At 49.9% G+C, this 17,856-nt stretch overlaps 1 protein-coding gene across 2 annotated transcripts in view; it reads right to left on the reverse strand.

Annotated features, from left to right (window-relative positions):
• Positions 1 to 17,856, reverse strand: part of LOC128829246 (alpha-2-macroglobulin-like protein 1) — a 71,351-nt gene that overhangs the window by 41,974 nt on the left and 11,521 nt on the right. For both annotated transcript variants that reach the window (XM_054014561.1, XM_054014562.1), the window contains exons 11-12: positions 1,444 to 1,608; positions 669 to 899 (exon numbers count right to left, since the gene is read on the reverse strand). In XM_054014561.1, coding sequence (XP_053870536.1) covers positions 669 to 899; positions 1,444 to 1,608 — 396 coding nt within the window. The remainder of the gene's footprint in view (positions 1 to 668; positions 900 to 1,443; positions 1,609 to 17,856) is intronic.

Raw genomic sequence — 17,856 nt, forward strand, 5'->3', positions numbered from 1 at the left:
CATTTTGTATAGTGAGCAGAGATTTTAAATGACTTCTCACTGTACTGGACCTAGGTGCTGATTGGGAGCCAGAGAACTGGAATGCAGTAGAGGGGGCTGTGTGATTTCTTTTTTAGCTTCTAGATAACCAGCATGGGGGTGGGGGGGATCAGGAGCAGTTTGCGACTGGTTGGTGAGTCTAACTTCAGTGTGAACCACCAGTTTTGGGAGAATCTGCTCTTCTTTTTGCAGCCTGCCCTGACCTTGGCATTTCCAGTGAGGGCTGCCACAGGCGCACTTGGTCACAAGCTGATGCTGTACAGGGGGCTGACAAACACCCTGACATGGGGGTGGCCACGCAGTCTGGAGTCAGGGCAGGGTGAGGCCTCTCCTCCCCATGGACTGAGCCAGCAGAGGTGGGGGTGCAAGGAAGAACTTTCAGGCAGGTATCCCATTCCCCAGCCCCCACCCCCCGGCCAGCCAGCCCCCACTTTGGGGCCAGATTGGAACCAGAGCCCCTAGTGAGGAAAGGGGAAAAGCCCTGTCCTGATCTAGCCCAGCCCTGGTAATTCAAAGGAAACGTTCGATTCCCCACTGCTCTGCTGTGGGGACACAGCGCTGACTCCGCACCTCCTGCTCACACACACACACACACGTGCATATGCTTTAGTCTCTCAGGACAGGCTCACCAGGAAGATGAAATCCAGGCTCCTGGACCCGTTCCCCAGGGCCTCCCTAGCAATGACGTAATCCACCTGGAGCTGCTGGGCCTGGTCGCAGGGCAGCACCCCTCCCAGCGAGCGGATCTTCAGGAAACTCTGGCTCTTGGAGTAGAAGGGCGTCAGGTGAAGATCGGCATCCCGGTAACTGGGATAGTCTCTCCCATTCAAAGAGCTGTGATCCACCTGCTTGAAGTGCCCCTGTGGGACAGAGAGAGTGATGGGGCTCGCCGGGGAGCAGAGCACCCAGCACAGGACAGGAATGCAGCCGGGGCAGGGCAGGCTCCGATGCTGCCGGCTGAGCTCACCCCCATGGCCCCTCGCCCTGCGTCCGTAAGAGTGACATGGAAAACCCCAGTGGTTCGAATGGGGCAGCCCGACAGCAGCAATGGGGCAGCCCCTGGGCTGAGCTGCCCGAAGGGGGCGACCTTCCTAACTAAACCCCATCCCAAATATTAATGAGAAGACAAGTGGTGGCACTAAGATGCCGTTTGCGTCACCCCATTGATGGCTCTGCTGGTGGGTTCTGCGCCTCCCCCCCCCCAACCGTCTGTCCTGGCTATTCAGTCTGCAGGTGCTTAGGGCAGGGCCGTTTGCTACGCTGAGTGTGTGCAGCACCCAGCACCCTGGGGCCCCGATCCTGGCTGCTCCTTAGGCACCACCGTAATAAACATCAACAATCACAGACACAGTAACAGAGGCAGAGTGCAGGGGCCCCACTGGGGCTTGGAGGCCCGTCACTTACCCTCAGATTGACACTCCCGGTCCAGCCAGAGGTGTTCAGCTCGAAGGAGGCTCTGCCAGACTCATCGGTCAGGAAGGTCTGGTTCTTATTCTTATCTCCATAACTAACAAAGAGCTGCAGCTTCTCATTCTTCAGCACAGAGCCATCTTCCGTCTCCAGGAGCATCTGAGACAGGAGAGAAATGGGGAGACGCACAGCTCCAGGGAGCAGACTCCTGGGAGAGTGTTGCCCACTAGGTACTAAAGAGCTGGCTGGGGGCAGAAAGGGACAATGCAATCCAGCCCTGAGATGCACTGGGAAAGCCCAGGGCTGGGATGGGGTATTGGGGTGAGGACTGAGGGGCATTAGCAGATCCATGAAGAAGTTGGGGCAAGACTGGAATAGCTGGGGGTGCTGGGGTGAGCACTGAGGAGTGACAGGTTGTCTGACCCCTTGACTGAGCCCTCCCTTGGGATGTGGGACTCTGCAGTCCAGCCGCCCCCAGGCCCTGAAACCAGGGCCTCAGATCTCCCAGCTCCGTTGTTTTGCTTACACACATTCCCTCTGAGTCCCATCTGGGCTGTTGCCACACTGGGCTTTAAGATTAACCCCTTAGGGATAATGTGGTAGGCAAGCAAGGAACCCGGGGTTAACTAAGGAATTTCTAAACCACAGTCACTTAGACGGCTCAAGAGTTACAGATCTTTGCCAGAGAACAAATGTCCTGATGAGCACCCTTCTCTAGTCTGATCTCACCCTCCCTCTGACTCTGGGGTTTGTCAACAGTTCCAACTGGGCAGAATCCCTCCCGCCTTGTCTGTCTCCAGCCAGTTCTTCTGGCATGTGGTGATGGTCGGCACGGCTGCACATAGCAGCGCCCCTTCTTAAGTAGAGCCTCTCTGGACCCTTCTGCCATGTGCTCAGCTGGAAAACTCCTTCCCCCTCCCCCAGACGTGTTCACCCCACCTGTGGGCCCTTGTGTAGAAATAACATTGTTCTGCGGGGGTGGGACAGTGTAGTAGTAGGATTTTATGTTTGTATTTTATATAATTTTGAATGAAGGATAAAGAATAATAATGTAGCGTGTATTAAATATATTGGTGTATGATTTGCCAGCCACCCTTTTTGAATAGCAGAAAGGAATGGCCTAATGGGCTATTGGTAGAGATACATCAGCCAGAATCTGTGTCTGTGCTGATTTCAAGGCAGTGACAGACTTTTGCGGGTCACCAATTTGTTGTAGGTTTAGCATTTTAAAATAAGTAAAAGAATGCGGTGATTGTTTTTCTTTTGCATTTCAATTTGATTATCCTGTTCAAAATGTTCTGTGAAATCAATTCTGTTTTGCGAGTGAATGAGGAATGTGTGTGTTAAGAGATAAGCGTGAAGGCCATCGCTGAGCTAGATGTACAGGGAGGAACCGGAGACAGACGCAAGGGCGCCAGGAGGCTGCAACACGCCCCTGTTGAAATGGGCAGATTGACTACTCTAAAGATGAGACAGGCACATATCACTGGGGACAAGATAGCTGTGATAAAGAATGAGAAGGACAATTTAAGAAAACAAACACTCACCAAACAACAATTGATTACAGCATGATGGTGCAAAACTCATTGGTCCCAATGCAGAAAAATCACCATATAAATAGGGTGCCTTGCCATGAAACTTTGGGTTCGTCCTGCCAAGACTTCCCCGGAGCATCATGTCGTGAACAACAGAAGCCGGCTCCTCCCTACCTGTGATCAACCTAGCTGGCCACTAGGTTGATCCGGACTCTGGACTGGTAACTATAACATCGACTGGCGGGACAGTGTGTGTGTGTGGTGTGATTGAATGCATATGCTAATTGTATATCTTCAATAAATGCAGCGTATTTCCTTTTCCCCTGAAAAAGATCCTGTGTGCTTTTTATAAGCATAACACCGGTAGTTGAGAGACAATCAAAATTGATGGCACTAGATTGCCATCTTGAGATCTTCTCCATGATAGTCCTTCAACAAAGTGTCACACACCTTTTCTAGGCTGGGCACCTGTCGAGAATACAATATGATAATCTGCCTTGGGTAAATTTAGGCATGTCACAGCACATAATACAATGGGAAGGTACTTACCTGTTAGTAACTAGAGTTCTTTGAGATGTGGTGTCTATATGAAAAGAAGAACAGGAGTACTTGTCAAGTATCAGGGGGTAGCCGTGTTAGTCTGTATCTACAAAAACAACAAAGAGTCTGGTGGCACCTTAAAGACTAACAGATTTATTTGGGCATAAGCGAAGTGAGGTTTTTACTCACGAAAGCTTATGCCCAAATAAATCTGTTAGTCTTTAAGGTGCCACCAGACTCTTTGTTGTTTTTTTAGGAGTACTTGTGGCACCTTAGAGACTAACAAATTTATTAGAGCATAAGCTTTCGTGGACTACAGCCCACTTCTTCGGATGCTGTAGTCCACGAAAGCTTATGCTCTAATAAATTTGTTAGTCTCTAAGGTGCCACAAGTCCTCCTGTTCTTCTTTTTGCGGATACAGACTAACACGGCTGCTACTCTGAAAGGTGTCTATATGTTCTCTACTTCTGGTCTGCGTATGCCCCATGCACCGGAGATCTGAATGCATTAGCCACCAATGTCCATTGGTTGTGCCTGCACCCTGCATGCCTCCCTTGGGAGCTGGGATCTAAGATATAACTAGTAAGCTGTGGTGAACTGGTCCTTTGGGAGCAGCAGGCCTGGTAATTCTGTGGGTGCCCAGAGGAGAAGGGGCCGGACACTACCGGACCGGGGGCTATTACTCCCAGATCCTTTCCAGCGGCACTATCACCTGGCCAGGTGTTCCTCATTTTGTAATTGTTCACTTGATTTCTCCTTCCTAAGTGACATCTTCATCATGTGAGCCCATGGGAAGGAGGCCCTTGAAGAATTCCACTTGGATTTCAACAATTTCCACCCCACCATCAACCTCAGCCTGGACCAGTCCACACAAGAGATCCACTTCCTGGACACTACAGTGCAAATAAGTGATGGTCACATAAACACCACCCTATACCGGAAACCTACTGACCGCTATACTTACCTACATGCAGAGGTGAAAGTAAGCCGGTACGGAGGACCGGTAAGAAAAGTGCATTAGCGCACCGGCAAGAAAATGGAGCATTCTCTCCCTCTCTGACTCCTCCGCCTGGCTCCAGCAATATTGAGGGTCCGGGGGCCCGGCTCCACGAATGTTCGGGGCCGGGTCTCCCCCCTGGCCCCACCTGCTGCCCCTCCCACGCCTCTCCTGAGTATGTGCTGGCCCCCCTTTGCTGGCCCCATGCACCTCCCTGGATCCGGCTGGAGCAGAGCTTCCCTGTGTCTCTCCCCTGCAGCTCCATGCTGCCTGCCTGCATTAACTGCCGCCACAGGGTCCTAGTGCCCCCCCCCACCCCACTACTGCCAGGGCAGGCTGCCCTTCCCCCTCAGACCCTTTCATTTTCAGGTGGGACCCTCCACCAGTACAGCCGCCCCCCCTGCCCGCAGTCACTGCTCTTGCCCCATGCTGGGTAAGGGGCAGCCCCATCCCCCATCCCCAGTGAAGCTACAGTGAGGGGCAGCAGCAGGGGAGGAGGCGCACATGTGATAGCAGCCCCCCCGGCATGGCACCCACCACAGGGGAGGCGAGGGGGATTCCCGGATCTGAAAGGGGCCCTAGGAGCACGTGCAGTGACAGTGGGGGGGTGAGTGTGCTGCCGGGGGTAAGAAGGGGGTCCCTACCCCGGAGCTCACTGCTGCTGGCAGGGAGAGGGCTGGGGAAGAGTACTCCTTTCTGTCTCCAGTCCCAGGGCAGCCTGCCTGCACCCCAAACTCATCTCCAGCCCTGCCCCACCCCAGAGCCCACACCCCCAGCCAGAGCCCTCATCCCCCCGCACCCCAACCCTCTGTCCTAGCCCTGAGCCTCTCCAACACCCCAAACCCCTCATCTCCAGCCACACCCCAAATCCACCCCAAATCCACCCCCAGCCTCACCCCACAGCCCTCACACCTGCACCCCCTCCCTCCGCACCCCCTCCCATCCCCAAACTCCTTCCCAGAGCCTTGGGCAGGTGGGGGGTGGAGTTTGGGGGGGCAGAGTTTGGGCAAGGACAGGTTCTGGGCACCACCAAAATTTCTACAAACCTGCCGCCCCTGCCGGCAAGAGCTGGTGCGCCATACTGAGGTGGACCAGCTTCCTGAGGCAGCAATTTAAGGGGCTGGAGCCCAGGGCCCTTTAAATTGCCACCAGAGCCCCACTGCTGGAGCCCTGGGGTAGCGGCGGCAGGGCTCGGGTGGCGATTTAGAGGGCCCAGGGCTCCTGCCGCCACTACCGCCCCAGGCCCTTTAAATTGTCGCTGGAGTCGCACTGCCGCTACCCCAGGGCTCCGGGGACAATTTAAAGGGCCTGGGATGGTAGAGGCAGTGGGAGCCCCGGGCCCTTTAAATACCTCCTGGAGCCTGCTGGAACCCTGGGGTAGCGGCGGTAGGGCTCTGATGACTATTGAAAGGGTTTGGGGCTCCCGCTGCCTCTACCACCCCGGGCCCTTTAAATAGCCACCCGGAGCCCTGCCGCCGCTATCCCAGGGCTCCAGCAGCAGGGCTCCGGAGACGATTTAAAGGGCCCTGGAGGGCAGAGGCAGCCGGAGCCCCGGGCCCTGCTGCTGGAGCCCCGGGGCTCCATCGGCAATTTAAAGGGCCCGGAGCTCTGCTGCGGTAGCAGCAGCTAGAGCCCCGGGCCCTTTAAATCACCCCCTTTAAATCACCCCCACACCCCAGGGCTCCCAGTCACCTCTGCAGCTGGGCGCTCAGGGGGTGATTTAAAGGGCTTGGGGCTCCCAGCTGCTGCTACCACAGCCCTAGCCCCAGGCCCTTTAAATCCTGATTTAAAGGGCCTGGGGATTTAAAGGCCCCGCCTCTTCCGGTGGAGGCCATGCCCCTCCTCAGGACTCTGGAGTACCCGCAAGTCCTTTAAGTTACTTTTACCCCTGCCTACATGCCTCCAGCTTCCATCCAGGACACATCACACAATCCATTGTCTACAGCCAAGCCCTAAGATACAACTGCATTTGCTCCAATCCCTCATAGAGATACAAACACATACAAGATTTTTATCAAGCATTCTTAAAACTACAGTACCCACCTGGGGAATTGAGGAAACAGATTGACAGAGTGAGACAGGTACCCAGAAGTCACCTACTACAGGACAGGCCCAACAGGGAAAATAACAGAACACCACTGGCCATCACGTACAGCCCCCAGCTAAAACCTCTCCAGGGCATCATCAATGATCTACAACCTATCCCGGAAAACGATCCCTCACTCTCACAGACCTTGGGAGACAGGCCAGTCCTCGCTTACAGACAACCCCCCAACCTGAAACAAATACTCACCAGCAACTACGCACCACACCACGGAAACATTAACCCAGGAACCAATCCCTGTAGCAATACAGCACCCTTGGGGTTAGTCACTGTCTGTACTGTGTGTTTGTTTGTGTTTGGGGGTTAATTGTTGTGTGCTGAGCTTGTGTTTGTCAGTCTGTTTGGTTGGTTGGTTGAAGGACCGTGTGCTGTGGCTGGCAGTTGGAAGCTGTGAGCTTCAAAGGAAAGTCTCAGGCGGTAGCCGTGTTAGTCTGTATCTACAAAAACAACAAGGTGCCACCAGACTCCTTGTTGTTTTTAAAGGAAAGTCTGAAAGCTAGAAGCCTCTGGTAAGTGGCTGAGCCTTAAACAGTGGGCGGGGCATTCACATAGGCCAGGGCTTTATAACATAGTGCACAAGCGACCAGGGAGCTTTTGCGAACAGGGGCTGCTAACGGAGTTTCGCAAGGCAGTTTGGAAGGGGAGTGGGAGGGGAGCGGGGGTCCCTTTATTCCCCTTAAAACCTATAAACCAAACTACATTCAAAACCTTTTGCTTAAACAACCCTTTCATTAACTAGGAGACAATGCAGGCAGAAGCCCAGCAGCAGAGTGGGGGCTATCCAGTTTATTGCACTGAGTGCAGCATGTATGATTACCTGCCCCGTGGGCAGGTGGTGTATGTGTGCATTCGGTGCAAGGAGCTCCTGGCCCTCAGAGACCACGTACGGACTTTGGAGGCAAGGGTGGCGGAACTGGAGGAGCTAAGGGAGGCAGAGAGGTATGTTGATGAGGCTTTCCAGGACACTGTAGAATTGTCCCACCTCCGGTCAGACAGCCCCTGCGCTGTTGAGGAGGATGAAAGGCCCAGGGAAGCAGAGCAGTCAACGGGAGCAGAGGGAAACCTTCCCATAGTTGGGACCCTCCTTCCAGACGGTGCTGGGGTTGCCTCTCGCACTGAGGTTGCCTCTCCGGGGGAGGGAACTCCAGTTGCTAGGAAAAGGTGTTAGTAATGGGAGATTAGATCATTAGAAACCTAGATAGCTGGGTTTGTGATGACTGGGAGAACCGCACGGTGACTTGCCTGCCTGGTGCAAAGGTTGCGGATCTCTCGAGGCATCTAGACAGACTTATGTATAGTGCTGGGGAGGAGCCGGTGGTCGTGGTACATGTAGGTACCAATGACATAGGGAAGGGTAGGAGAGATGTCCTGGAGGCCAAATTTAGGCTGCTAGGGAAGAGACTGAAATCCAGGACCTCTATGGTGGCATTCTCAGAAATGCTCCCAGTTCCACGTGCAGGGCCAGGTACGCAGGCAGAGCTTCAGAGTCTCAATGCGTGGATGAGACAATGGTGTAGAGAGGAGGGGTTTACATTCATTAGGAATTGGGAAAACTTTTGGAATGGGGGGAGCCTATACAGGAGAGATGGGCTCCACCTAAACCAAAGTGGAACCAGATTGCTGGCACTAAACATTACAAAGGTTGTAGAGCAGTTTTTAAACTAGGAGATGGGGGAAAGCCAACTTCTGCAGAGGAGCATGTGGATCGGACAGAGACTTCTCTTAGGGGAGAGTCTAATGATAGAGAATCTCCAGGTTATAGTCAGGAGCAGAGGATGGAGGAGGATAATGTAAGGGCCAGATCAGCTGATAAACATTCACATGAAGAATCGGACACATCAGAAAAGGGCAGACAAATAAACAGTGACAAGTTTTTAAAGTGCTTGTACACAAATGCTAGAAGTCTAAATAATAAGCTGGGTGAACTAGAGTGCCTTGTGATAAAGGAGGATATTGATATAATAGGCATCACAGAAACGTGGTGGACTGAGAGCAATCAATGGGACACAATCATTCTGGGGTACAAAATATATCGGAAGGACAGAACAAGTCGTGCGGGGAGGGGAGTGGCACTATATGTGAAAGAAAATGTAGACTCAAATGAAGTAAAAATCTTAAGTGAATCCACATGTTCCATAGAATCTCTATGGATAGAAATTTCATGCTCAAATAAGAATATAACATTAGGGATCTATTATAGACCACCTGACCAGGACAGTGATAGTGATGATGAAATGCTAAGGGAAATTAGAAAGGCTATCAAAATTAAGAACTCAATAATAGTGGGGGATTTCAATTATCCCCATATTGACTGGGGACATTTAACTTCAGGACGAAATGCAGAGATAAAATTTCTCGATACTTTAAATGACTGCTTCATGGAGCAGCTGGTACAGGAACCCACAAGGAGAGAGGCAACTCTAGATTTAGCCCTGAGTGGAGCGCAGGAGCTGGTCCAAGAGGTAACTATAACAGGACCGCTTGGAAATAGTGACCATAATACAATAGCATTCAACATCCCTGTGGTGGGAAGAACATCTCGACAGCCCAACACTGTGGCATTTAATTTCAAAAGGGGGAACTATGCAAAAATGAGGGGGTTAGTTAAACAGAAGTTAAAAAGTACAGTGACTAAAGTGAAATCCCTGCAAGCTGCATGGGCGCTTTTTAAAGACACCATAATAGAGGCCCAACTTTGATGTATACCCCAAATTAAGAAACACAGTAAAAGAACTAAAAAAGAGCCACCGTGGCTTAACAACCATGTAAAAGAAGCAGTGAGAGATAAAAAGACTTCCTTTAAAAAGTGGAAGTCAAATCCTAGTGAGGCAAATAGAAAGGAGCATAAACGCTGCCAGATTAAGTGCAAGAATGTAATAAGAAAAGCCAAAGAGGAGTTTGAAGAACGGCTAGCCAAAAACTCCAAAGGTAATAACAAAATGTTTTTTAAGTACATCAGAAGCAGGAAGCCTGCTAAACAACCAGTGGGGCCCCGGACGATCGAGATACAAAAGGAGCGCTTAAAGATGATAAAGTCATTGCGGAGAAACTAAATGGATTCTTTGCTTCAGTCTTCACGGCTGAGGATGTTAGGGAGATTCCCAAACCTGAGCCGGCTTTTGTAGGTGACAATCTGAAGAACTGTCACAGATTGAAGTGTCACTAGAGGAGGTTTTGGAATTAATTGATAAATTTAACATTAACAAGTCACCGGGACCAGATGGCATTCACCCAAGAGTTCTGAAAGAACTCAAATGTGAAGTTGCGGAACTATTAACTAAGGTTTGTAACCTATCCTTTAAATAGGCTTCTGTACCCAGTGACTGGAAATTAGCTAATGTAACGCCAATATTTAAAAAGGGCTCTAGAGGTGATCCCGGCAATTACAGACTGGTAAGTCTAACGTCGGTACCAGGCAAATTAGTCGAAACAATAGTTAAGAATAGTACCAGAGGGGTAGCCATGTTAGTCTGGATCTGTAAAAAGCAACAGAGGGTCCTGTGGCACCTTTAAGACTAACAGAAGTATTGGAGCATAAGCTTTCGTGGGTGAATGCCCACTTCATCAGATGCAAGTAATGGAAATTTCCAGAGGCAGGTATAAATCAGTATGGAGATAACGAGGTTAGTTCAATCAGGGAGGGTGAGGTGCTCTGCTAGCAGTTGAGGTGTGAACACCAAGGGAGGAGAAACTGCTTCTGTAGTTGGATAGCCATTCACAGTCTTTGTTTAATCCTGATCTGATGGTGTCAAATTTCCAAATGAACTGGAGCTCAGCAGTTTCTCTTTGGAGTCTGGTCCTGAAGTTTTTTTGCTGTAAGATGGCAACCTTTACATCTGCTATTGTGTGGCCAGGGAGGTTGAAGTGTTCTCCTACAGGTTTTTGTATATTGCCATTCCTGATATCTGACTTGTGTCCATTTATCCTCTTGCGTAGTGACTGTCCAGTTTGGCCAATGTACATAGCAGAGGGGCATTGCTGGCATATGATGGCATATATAACATTGGTGGATGTGCAGGTGAATGAGCCGGTGATGTTGTAGCTGATCTGGTTAGGTCCTGTGATGGTGTTGCTGGTGTAGATATGTGGGCAGAGTTGGCATCGAAGTTTGTTGCATGGGTTGGTTCCTGAGTTAGAGTTGTTATGGTGCGGTGCATGGTTGCTGGTGAGAATATGCTTAAGGTTGGCGGGTTGTCTGTGGGCGAGGACTGGCCTGCCTCCCAAGGTCTGTGAAAGTGAGGGATCATTGTCCAGGATGGGTTGTAGATCACTGATGATGCGTTGGAGAGGTTTAAGCTGAGGACTGTAGGTGATGGCCAGTGGAGTTCTGCTGGTTTCTTTTTTGGGCCTGTCTTGTAGCAGGAGGCTTCTGGGTACACGTCTGGCTCTGTTGATTTGTTTCTTTATTTCCTTGTGAGGGTATTTGAATGAGGGTATGAGAATGCTTGGTGAAGATCTTGTAGGTGTTGGTCTCTGTCTGAGGGGTTGGAGCAGCTGCAGTTGTACCTCAGCACTTGGCTGTAGACGATGGATTGTGTGGTGTGTCCGGGTGGAAGCTGGAGGCATGAAGGCAGGCGTAGCGGTCAGTGGGTTTTCAGTACAGGGTGGTGTTAATGTGGCCATCGCTTATTTGTACTGTGGTGTCTAGGAAGTGGACCTCCCGTGTAGATTGGTCCAGGCTGAGGTTGATGGTGGGGTGGAAGCTGTTGAAATCATGGTGGAATTCTTCCAGGGTCTCCTTCCCCATGGGTCCGGATGATGAAGATGTCATCAATGTAGCGTAGGTAGAGAAGGGGCGTGAGTGGACGAGAGCTGAGGAAGCATTGTTCCAGGTCAGCCATAAAAATGTTGGCATATTGTGGGGCCATGCGGGTGCCCATGGCGGTGCCACTGGTCTGGAGATATATATTGTCACCAAATTTGAAATAATTGTGCGTGAGGATAAAGTCACAGAGCTCAGCAACAAGTTGTGCTGTGTCATCATCAGGGATACTGTTCCTGACAGCTTGTATTCTATCTGTGTTTCTCTGAGTAGTTCCTGCAGCAGTTGAGGAAGCTCTTAAGAGGACGGTGATATGGAAGGTGAGCGATCAGCTGTTGTAACCTGCACAGGTTGTGCCATGTTTGTCTTTCTTCCACAGGACAGAAGCGACTTTGTCTGTACAAAGTGCAAGCTGGTCTCCATGTTAGAAGAGAAGGTTCGAGGGCTGGAGAAACGAGTGTCGACTCTGCGATGCATAAGGGAAAATGAAGATTTCCTGGACAGACGTCAGGAGATGTTTCTACGGCCACAATGTTCTGAAGATTCAGAGCAGGCGCAGCAGGGACAGAAGATTGTGAGGAGGTTTGGCAGCATGTGACCTCCAGAAGGAGAAAGAGGAGCGTCCATGCACCAGCAATGGAGATACAGGTGAGCAATCGTTTCCATGTTCTCTCTACAGGTACTAATGCGGAGAGTCGACTAGATGACCCATCTGAGGGAAGGGAGCAGAAGGAGACTCCACCGATTGGAAGGCAAAAGATGCACTGTCCTAGGGATGGGGGTTCCACGACCACCACTCCCAAGAGGAGGAGGAGGGTGGTGGTAGTTGGGGACTCCCTCCTCAGGGGGACTGTGTCATCTATCTGCCGCCCCGACCGGGAAAACCGAGAGGTCTGCTGCTTGCCAGGAGCTAGGATACACGATGTGATGGAGAGACTGCCGAGACTCATCAAGCCCTCGGATCGCTACCCCTTCCTGCTTCTCCACGTGGGCACCAATGATACTGCCAAGAATGACCTTGAGCGGATCACTGCAGACTACGTGGCTCTGGGAAGAAGGATAAAGGAGTTTGAGGCGCAAGTGGTGTTCTCGTCCATCCTCCCTGTGCAAGGAAAAGGCCGGGGTAGAGACCGTCGAATCGTGGAAGTTAACGAATGGCTACGCAGGTGGTGTCGGAGAGAAGGCTTTGGATTCTTCGACCATGGGATGGTGTTCCAAGAAGAAGGAGTGCTAGGCAGAGACGGGCTCCACCTAACGAAGAGAGGGAAGAGCATCTTCGCCGGCAGGCTGGCTAACCTAGTGAGGAGGGCTTTAAACTAGGTTCACCGGGGGAAGGAGACCAAAGCCCTGAGGTAAGTGGGGAAATGGGATCCTGGGAGGAAGCACAAGCAGGAGAGCGCAAGAGGAGAGGACTCCTGTCTCATACTGAGAAAGAGGGACGATCGATGAGTTATCTCAAGTGCCTATACACAAATGCAAGAAGCCTGGGAAACAAGCAGGGAGAACTGGAAGTCCTGGCACAGTCAGGGAACTATGATGTGATTGGAATAACAGAGACATGGTGGGATAACTCACATGACTGGAGTACTGTCATGGATGGATATAAACTGTTCAGGAAGGACAGGCAGGGCAGAAAAGGTGGGGGAGTTGCGTTGTATGTAAGAGAGGAGTATGACTGCTCAGAGCTCCGGTATGAAACTGCAGAAAAACCTGAGAGTCTCTGGATAAAGTTGAGAAGTGTGAGCAACAAGGGTGATGTCATGGTTGGAGTCTGCTATAGACCACCAGACCAGGTGGATGAGGTGGACGAGGCTTTCTTCTGGCAACTAGCAGAAGTTGCTAGATCGCAGGCCCTGGTTCTCATGGGAGACTTTAATCACCCTGATATCTGCTGGGAGAGCAATACAGCGGTGCACAGGCAATCCAGGAAATTTTTGGATAGTGTAGAGGACAATTTCCTGGTGCAAGTGCTGGAGGAACCAACTAGGGGCAAAGCTTTTCTTGACCTGCTACTCACAAACAGGGAAGAACTAGTAGGGGAAGCAAAAGTGGATGGGAACCTGGGAGACAGTGACCATGAGATGGTCGAGTTCAGGATCCTGACACAAGGAAGAAAGGAGAGCAGCAGAATACGGACCCTGGACTTCAGAAAAGCAGACTTTGACTCCCTCAGGGAACAGATGGGCAGGATCCCCTGGGAGAATAACATGAAGGGCAAAGGGGTCCAGGAGAGCTGGCTGTATTTTAAAGAATCCTTATTGAGGTTGCAGGAACAAACCATCCCAATGTGTAGAAAGAATAGTAAATATGGCAGGCGACCAGCTTGGCTAAACAGTGAAATCCTTGCTGATCTTAAACGCAAAAAAGAAGCTTACAAGAAGTGGAAGATTGGACAAATGACCAGGGAGGAGTATAAAAATATTGCTCAGGCGTGCAGGAGTGAAATCAGGAAGGCCAAATCGCACTTGGAGTTGCAGTTAGCAAGAGATGTTAAGAGTAACAAGAAGGGTTTCTTCAGGTATGTTAGCAACAAGAAGAAAATCAAGGAAAGTGTGGGCCCCTTACTGAATGGGGGAGGCAACCTAGTGACCGAGGATGTGGAAAAAGCTAATGTACTCAATGATTTTTTTGCCTCTGTCTTCACGCACAAGGTCAGCTCCCAGATTGCTGCACTGGGCAGTACAGCATGGGGAGAAGGTGACCAGCCCTCTGTGGAGAAAGAAGTGGTTCGGGACTATTTAGAAAAACTGGACGTGCACAAGTCCATGGGGCCAGATGCGCTGCATCCGAGGGTGCTAAAGGAGTTGGCGGGTGAGATTGCAGAGCCATTAGCCATTATTTTTGAAAACTCATGGCGATCGGGGGAGGTCCCAGATGACTGGAAAAAGGCTAATGTAGTGCCCATCTTTAAAAAAGGGAAGAAAGAGGATCCGGGGAACTACAGGCCAGTCAGCCTCACCTCAGTCCCTGGAAAAATCATGGAGCAGGTCCTCAAGGAATCAATTATGAAACATTTAGAGGAGAGGAAAGTGATCAGGAACAGTCAGCATGGATTCACGAAGGGGAAGTCGTGCCTGACTAACCTAATTGCCTTCTATGATGAGATAACTGGCTCTGTGGATGAGGGGAAAGCAGTGGATGTGTTATTCCTTGACTTTAGCAAAGCTTTTGATACGGTCTCCCACAGTATTCTTGCCGCCAAGTTAAAGAAGTTTGGGCTGGATGAATGGACTGTAAGGTGGATAGAAAGCTGGCTAGATCGTCGGGCTCAACGGGTAGTGATCAATGGCTCCATGTCTAGTTGGCAGCCGGTTTCAAGCGGAGTGCCCCAAGGGTCGGTCCTGGGGCCGGTTTTGTTTAATATCTTTATTAATGATCTGGAGGATGGTGTGGACTGCACTCTCAGCAAGTTTGCAGATGACACTAAACTAGGAGGCGTGGTAGATACACTAGAGGGTAGGGATCGGATACAGAGGGACCTAGACAAATTAGAGGATTGGGCCGAAAAAAACCTGATGAGGTTCAACAAGGACAAGTGCAGAGTCCTGCACTTAGGACGGAAGAATCCCATGAACTGCTACAGACTAGGGACCGAATGGCTAGGTAGCAGTTCTGCAGAAAAGGACCTAGGGGTCACAGTGGACGAGAAGCTGGATATGAGTCAACAGTGTGCTCTTGTTGCCAAGAAGGCTAACGGCATTTTGGGTTGTATAAGTAGGGGCATTGCCAGCAGATGGAGGAACGTGATCGTTCCCCTTTATTCGACATTGGTGAGGCCTCATCTGGAATACTGTGTCCAGTTTTGGGCCCCACACTACAAGAAGGATGTGGAAAAATTGGAAAGAGTCCAGCGGAGGGCAACAAAAATGATTAGGGGTCTGGAGCACATGACTTATGAGGAGAGGCTGAGGGAACTGGGATTGTTTAGTCTCCAGAAGAGAAGAATGAGGGGGGATTTGATAGCAGCCTTCAACTACCTGAAGGCGGGTTCCAAAGAGGATGGAGCTCGGCTGTTCTCAGTGGTGGCAGATGACAGAACAAGGAGCAATGGTCTCAAGTTGCAGTGGGAGAGGTCCAGGTTGGATATCAGGAAAAACTATTTCACTAGGAGGGTGGTGAAACACTGGAATGCGTTACCTAGGGAGGTGGTGGAGTCTCCTTCCTTGGAGGTTTTTAAGGCCCGGCTTGACAAAGCCCTGGCTGGGATGATTTAGCTGGGAATTGGTCCTGCTTTGAGCAGGGGGTTGGACTAGATGACCTCTTGAGGTCCCTTCCAACTCTGATATTCTATGATTCTATGATTCTATGTGTGTGGGATGTTTGTGTAGAGAGCCTCTACATCCATGGTGGCTAGGATGGTGTTTCTTGGGAGGTCACCAATGAATTGTAGTTTTCTCAGGAGATCAGTAGTGTCAAAGAGATAGCTGGGAGTGCTGGTGGCGTAGGGTCTGAGTAGGGAGTCCACATATCCAGACAGTCCTTCAGTGAGAGTGCCAATGCCCAAGATGATGGGGCGTCCAGGATTTCCAGGTTTGTGGATCTTGGGTAGTAGATAGAATAACCCCGGTCGGGGCTCTAAGGGTATGTTGATTTGTTCCTGTGTTAGTGTAGGGAGTGTCCTGAGTAGATGGTGCAGTTTCTTAGTGTATTCCTCAGTGGGATCTGAGGAAAGTGGCCTGTAGAATTTGGTATTGGAGAGTTGTCTGGCAGCCTCCTTCTGGTAGTCAGACCTGTTCATGATGACAACAGCACCCCCTTTATCAGCCTCTTTGATGATAATGTCAGGGTGGTTTCTGAGGCTGTGGATGGCATTGCGTTCTGCACGACTTAGGTTATGAGGCAAGCAATGTTGTTTTTCCACAATTTCTGCCTGTGCACGTCGGCGGAAACATTCTATGTATAGGTCCAGACTGTCATTTCAGTCAACCCGCCAACCTTAAGCATATTCTCACCAGCAACCACGCACCGCACCATAACAACTCTAACTCAGGAACCAACCCATGCAACAAACCTCAATGCCAACTCTGCCCACATATCTACACCAGCAACACCATCACTGGACCTAACCAGATCAGCTACAACATCACCGGCTCATTCACCTGCACGTCCACCAATGTTATATATGCCATCATATGCCAGCAATGCCCCTCTGCTATGTACATTGGCCAAACTGGACAGTCACTACGCAAGAGGATAAATGGACACAAGTCAGATATCAGGAATGGCAATATACAAAAACCTGTAGGAGAACACTTCAACCTCCCTGGCCACACAATAGCAGATGTAAAGGTTGCCATCTTACAGCAAAAAAACTTCAGGACCAGACTCCAAAGAGAAACAGTAAGCTCCAGTTCATTTGCAAATTTGACACCATCAGATCAGGATTAACAAAGACTGTGAATGGCTATCCAACTACAGAAGCAGTTTCTCCTCCCTTGGTGTTCACACCTCAACTGCTAGCAGAGCACCTCACCCTCCCTGATTGAACTAACCTCGTTATCTCCATACTGATTTATACCTGCCTCTGGAAATTTCCATTACTTGCATCTGATGAAGTGGGCATTCACCCACGAAAGCTTATGCTCCAATACTTCTGTTAGTCTTAAAGGTGCCACAGGACCCTCTGTTGCTTTTTACTAGTTAAGAATGAAATTGTCAGACACATAGAAAACCATAAACTGTTGAGCAATAGTCAACATGGTTTGTGTAAAGGGAAATTGTGTCTTACTAATCTATTAGAGTTCTTTGACGGGGTCAACAAACATGTGGACAAGGGGGATCCAGTGGACATAGTGTACTTAGATTTCCAGAAAGCCTTTGACAAGGTCCCTCACCAAAGGCTCTTATGTAAATTAAGTTGTCAAGGGATAAAAGGGAAGGTCCTTTAATGGATTGAGACCTGGTTAAAAGACCGGGAACAAAGGGTAGGAATTAATGGTAAATTCTCAGAATGGAGAGGGGTAACTAGTGGTGTTCCCCAAGGGTCAGTCCTCGAACCAATCCTATTCAACTTATTTATAAATGATCTGGAGAAAGGGGTAAACAGTGAGGTGGCAAAGTTTGCAGATGATACTAAACTGCTCAAGATAGTTAAGACCAAAGCAGACTGTGATGAACTTCAAAAAGATCTCACAAAACTAAGTGATTGGGCAACAAAATGGCAAATTAAATTTAATGTGGATAAATGTAAAGTAATGCACATTGGAAAAAATAACCCCAACTGTACATATAATATGATGGGGGCTAATTTAGCTACAAGAAGTCAGGAAAAAGATCTTGGAGTCGTCGTGGATAGTTCTCTGAAGATAGAACAGATAGTTCTCTAAAGATGTCCGAGCAGTGTGCAGAGGCAGTCAAAAAAGCAAACAGGATGTTAGGGATCATTAAAAAGGAGATAGAGAATAAGAATATATTGCCCTGATATAAATCGATGGTACGCCCACATCTCGAATACTGCATACAGATGTG

This window comes from Malaclemys terrapin, chromosome 25, assembly GCF_027887155.1.
Source record: "Malaclemys terrapin pileata isolate rMalTer1 chromosome 25, rMalTer1.hap1, whole genome shotgun sequence".
Classification (NCBI taxonomy): domain Eukaryota; kingdom Metazoa; phylum Chordata; order Testudines; family Emydidae; genus Malaclemys; species Malaclemys terrapin.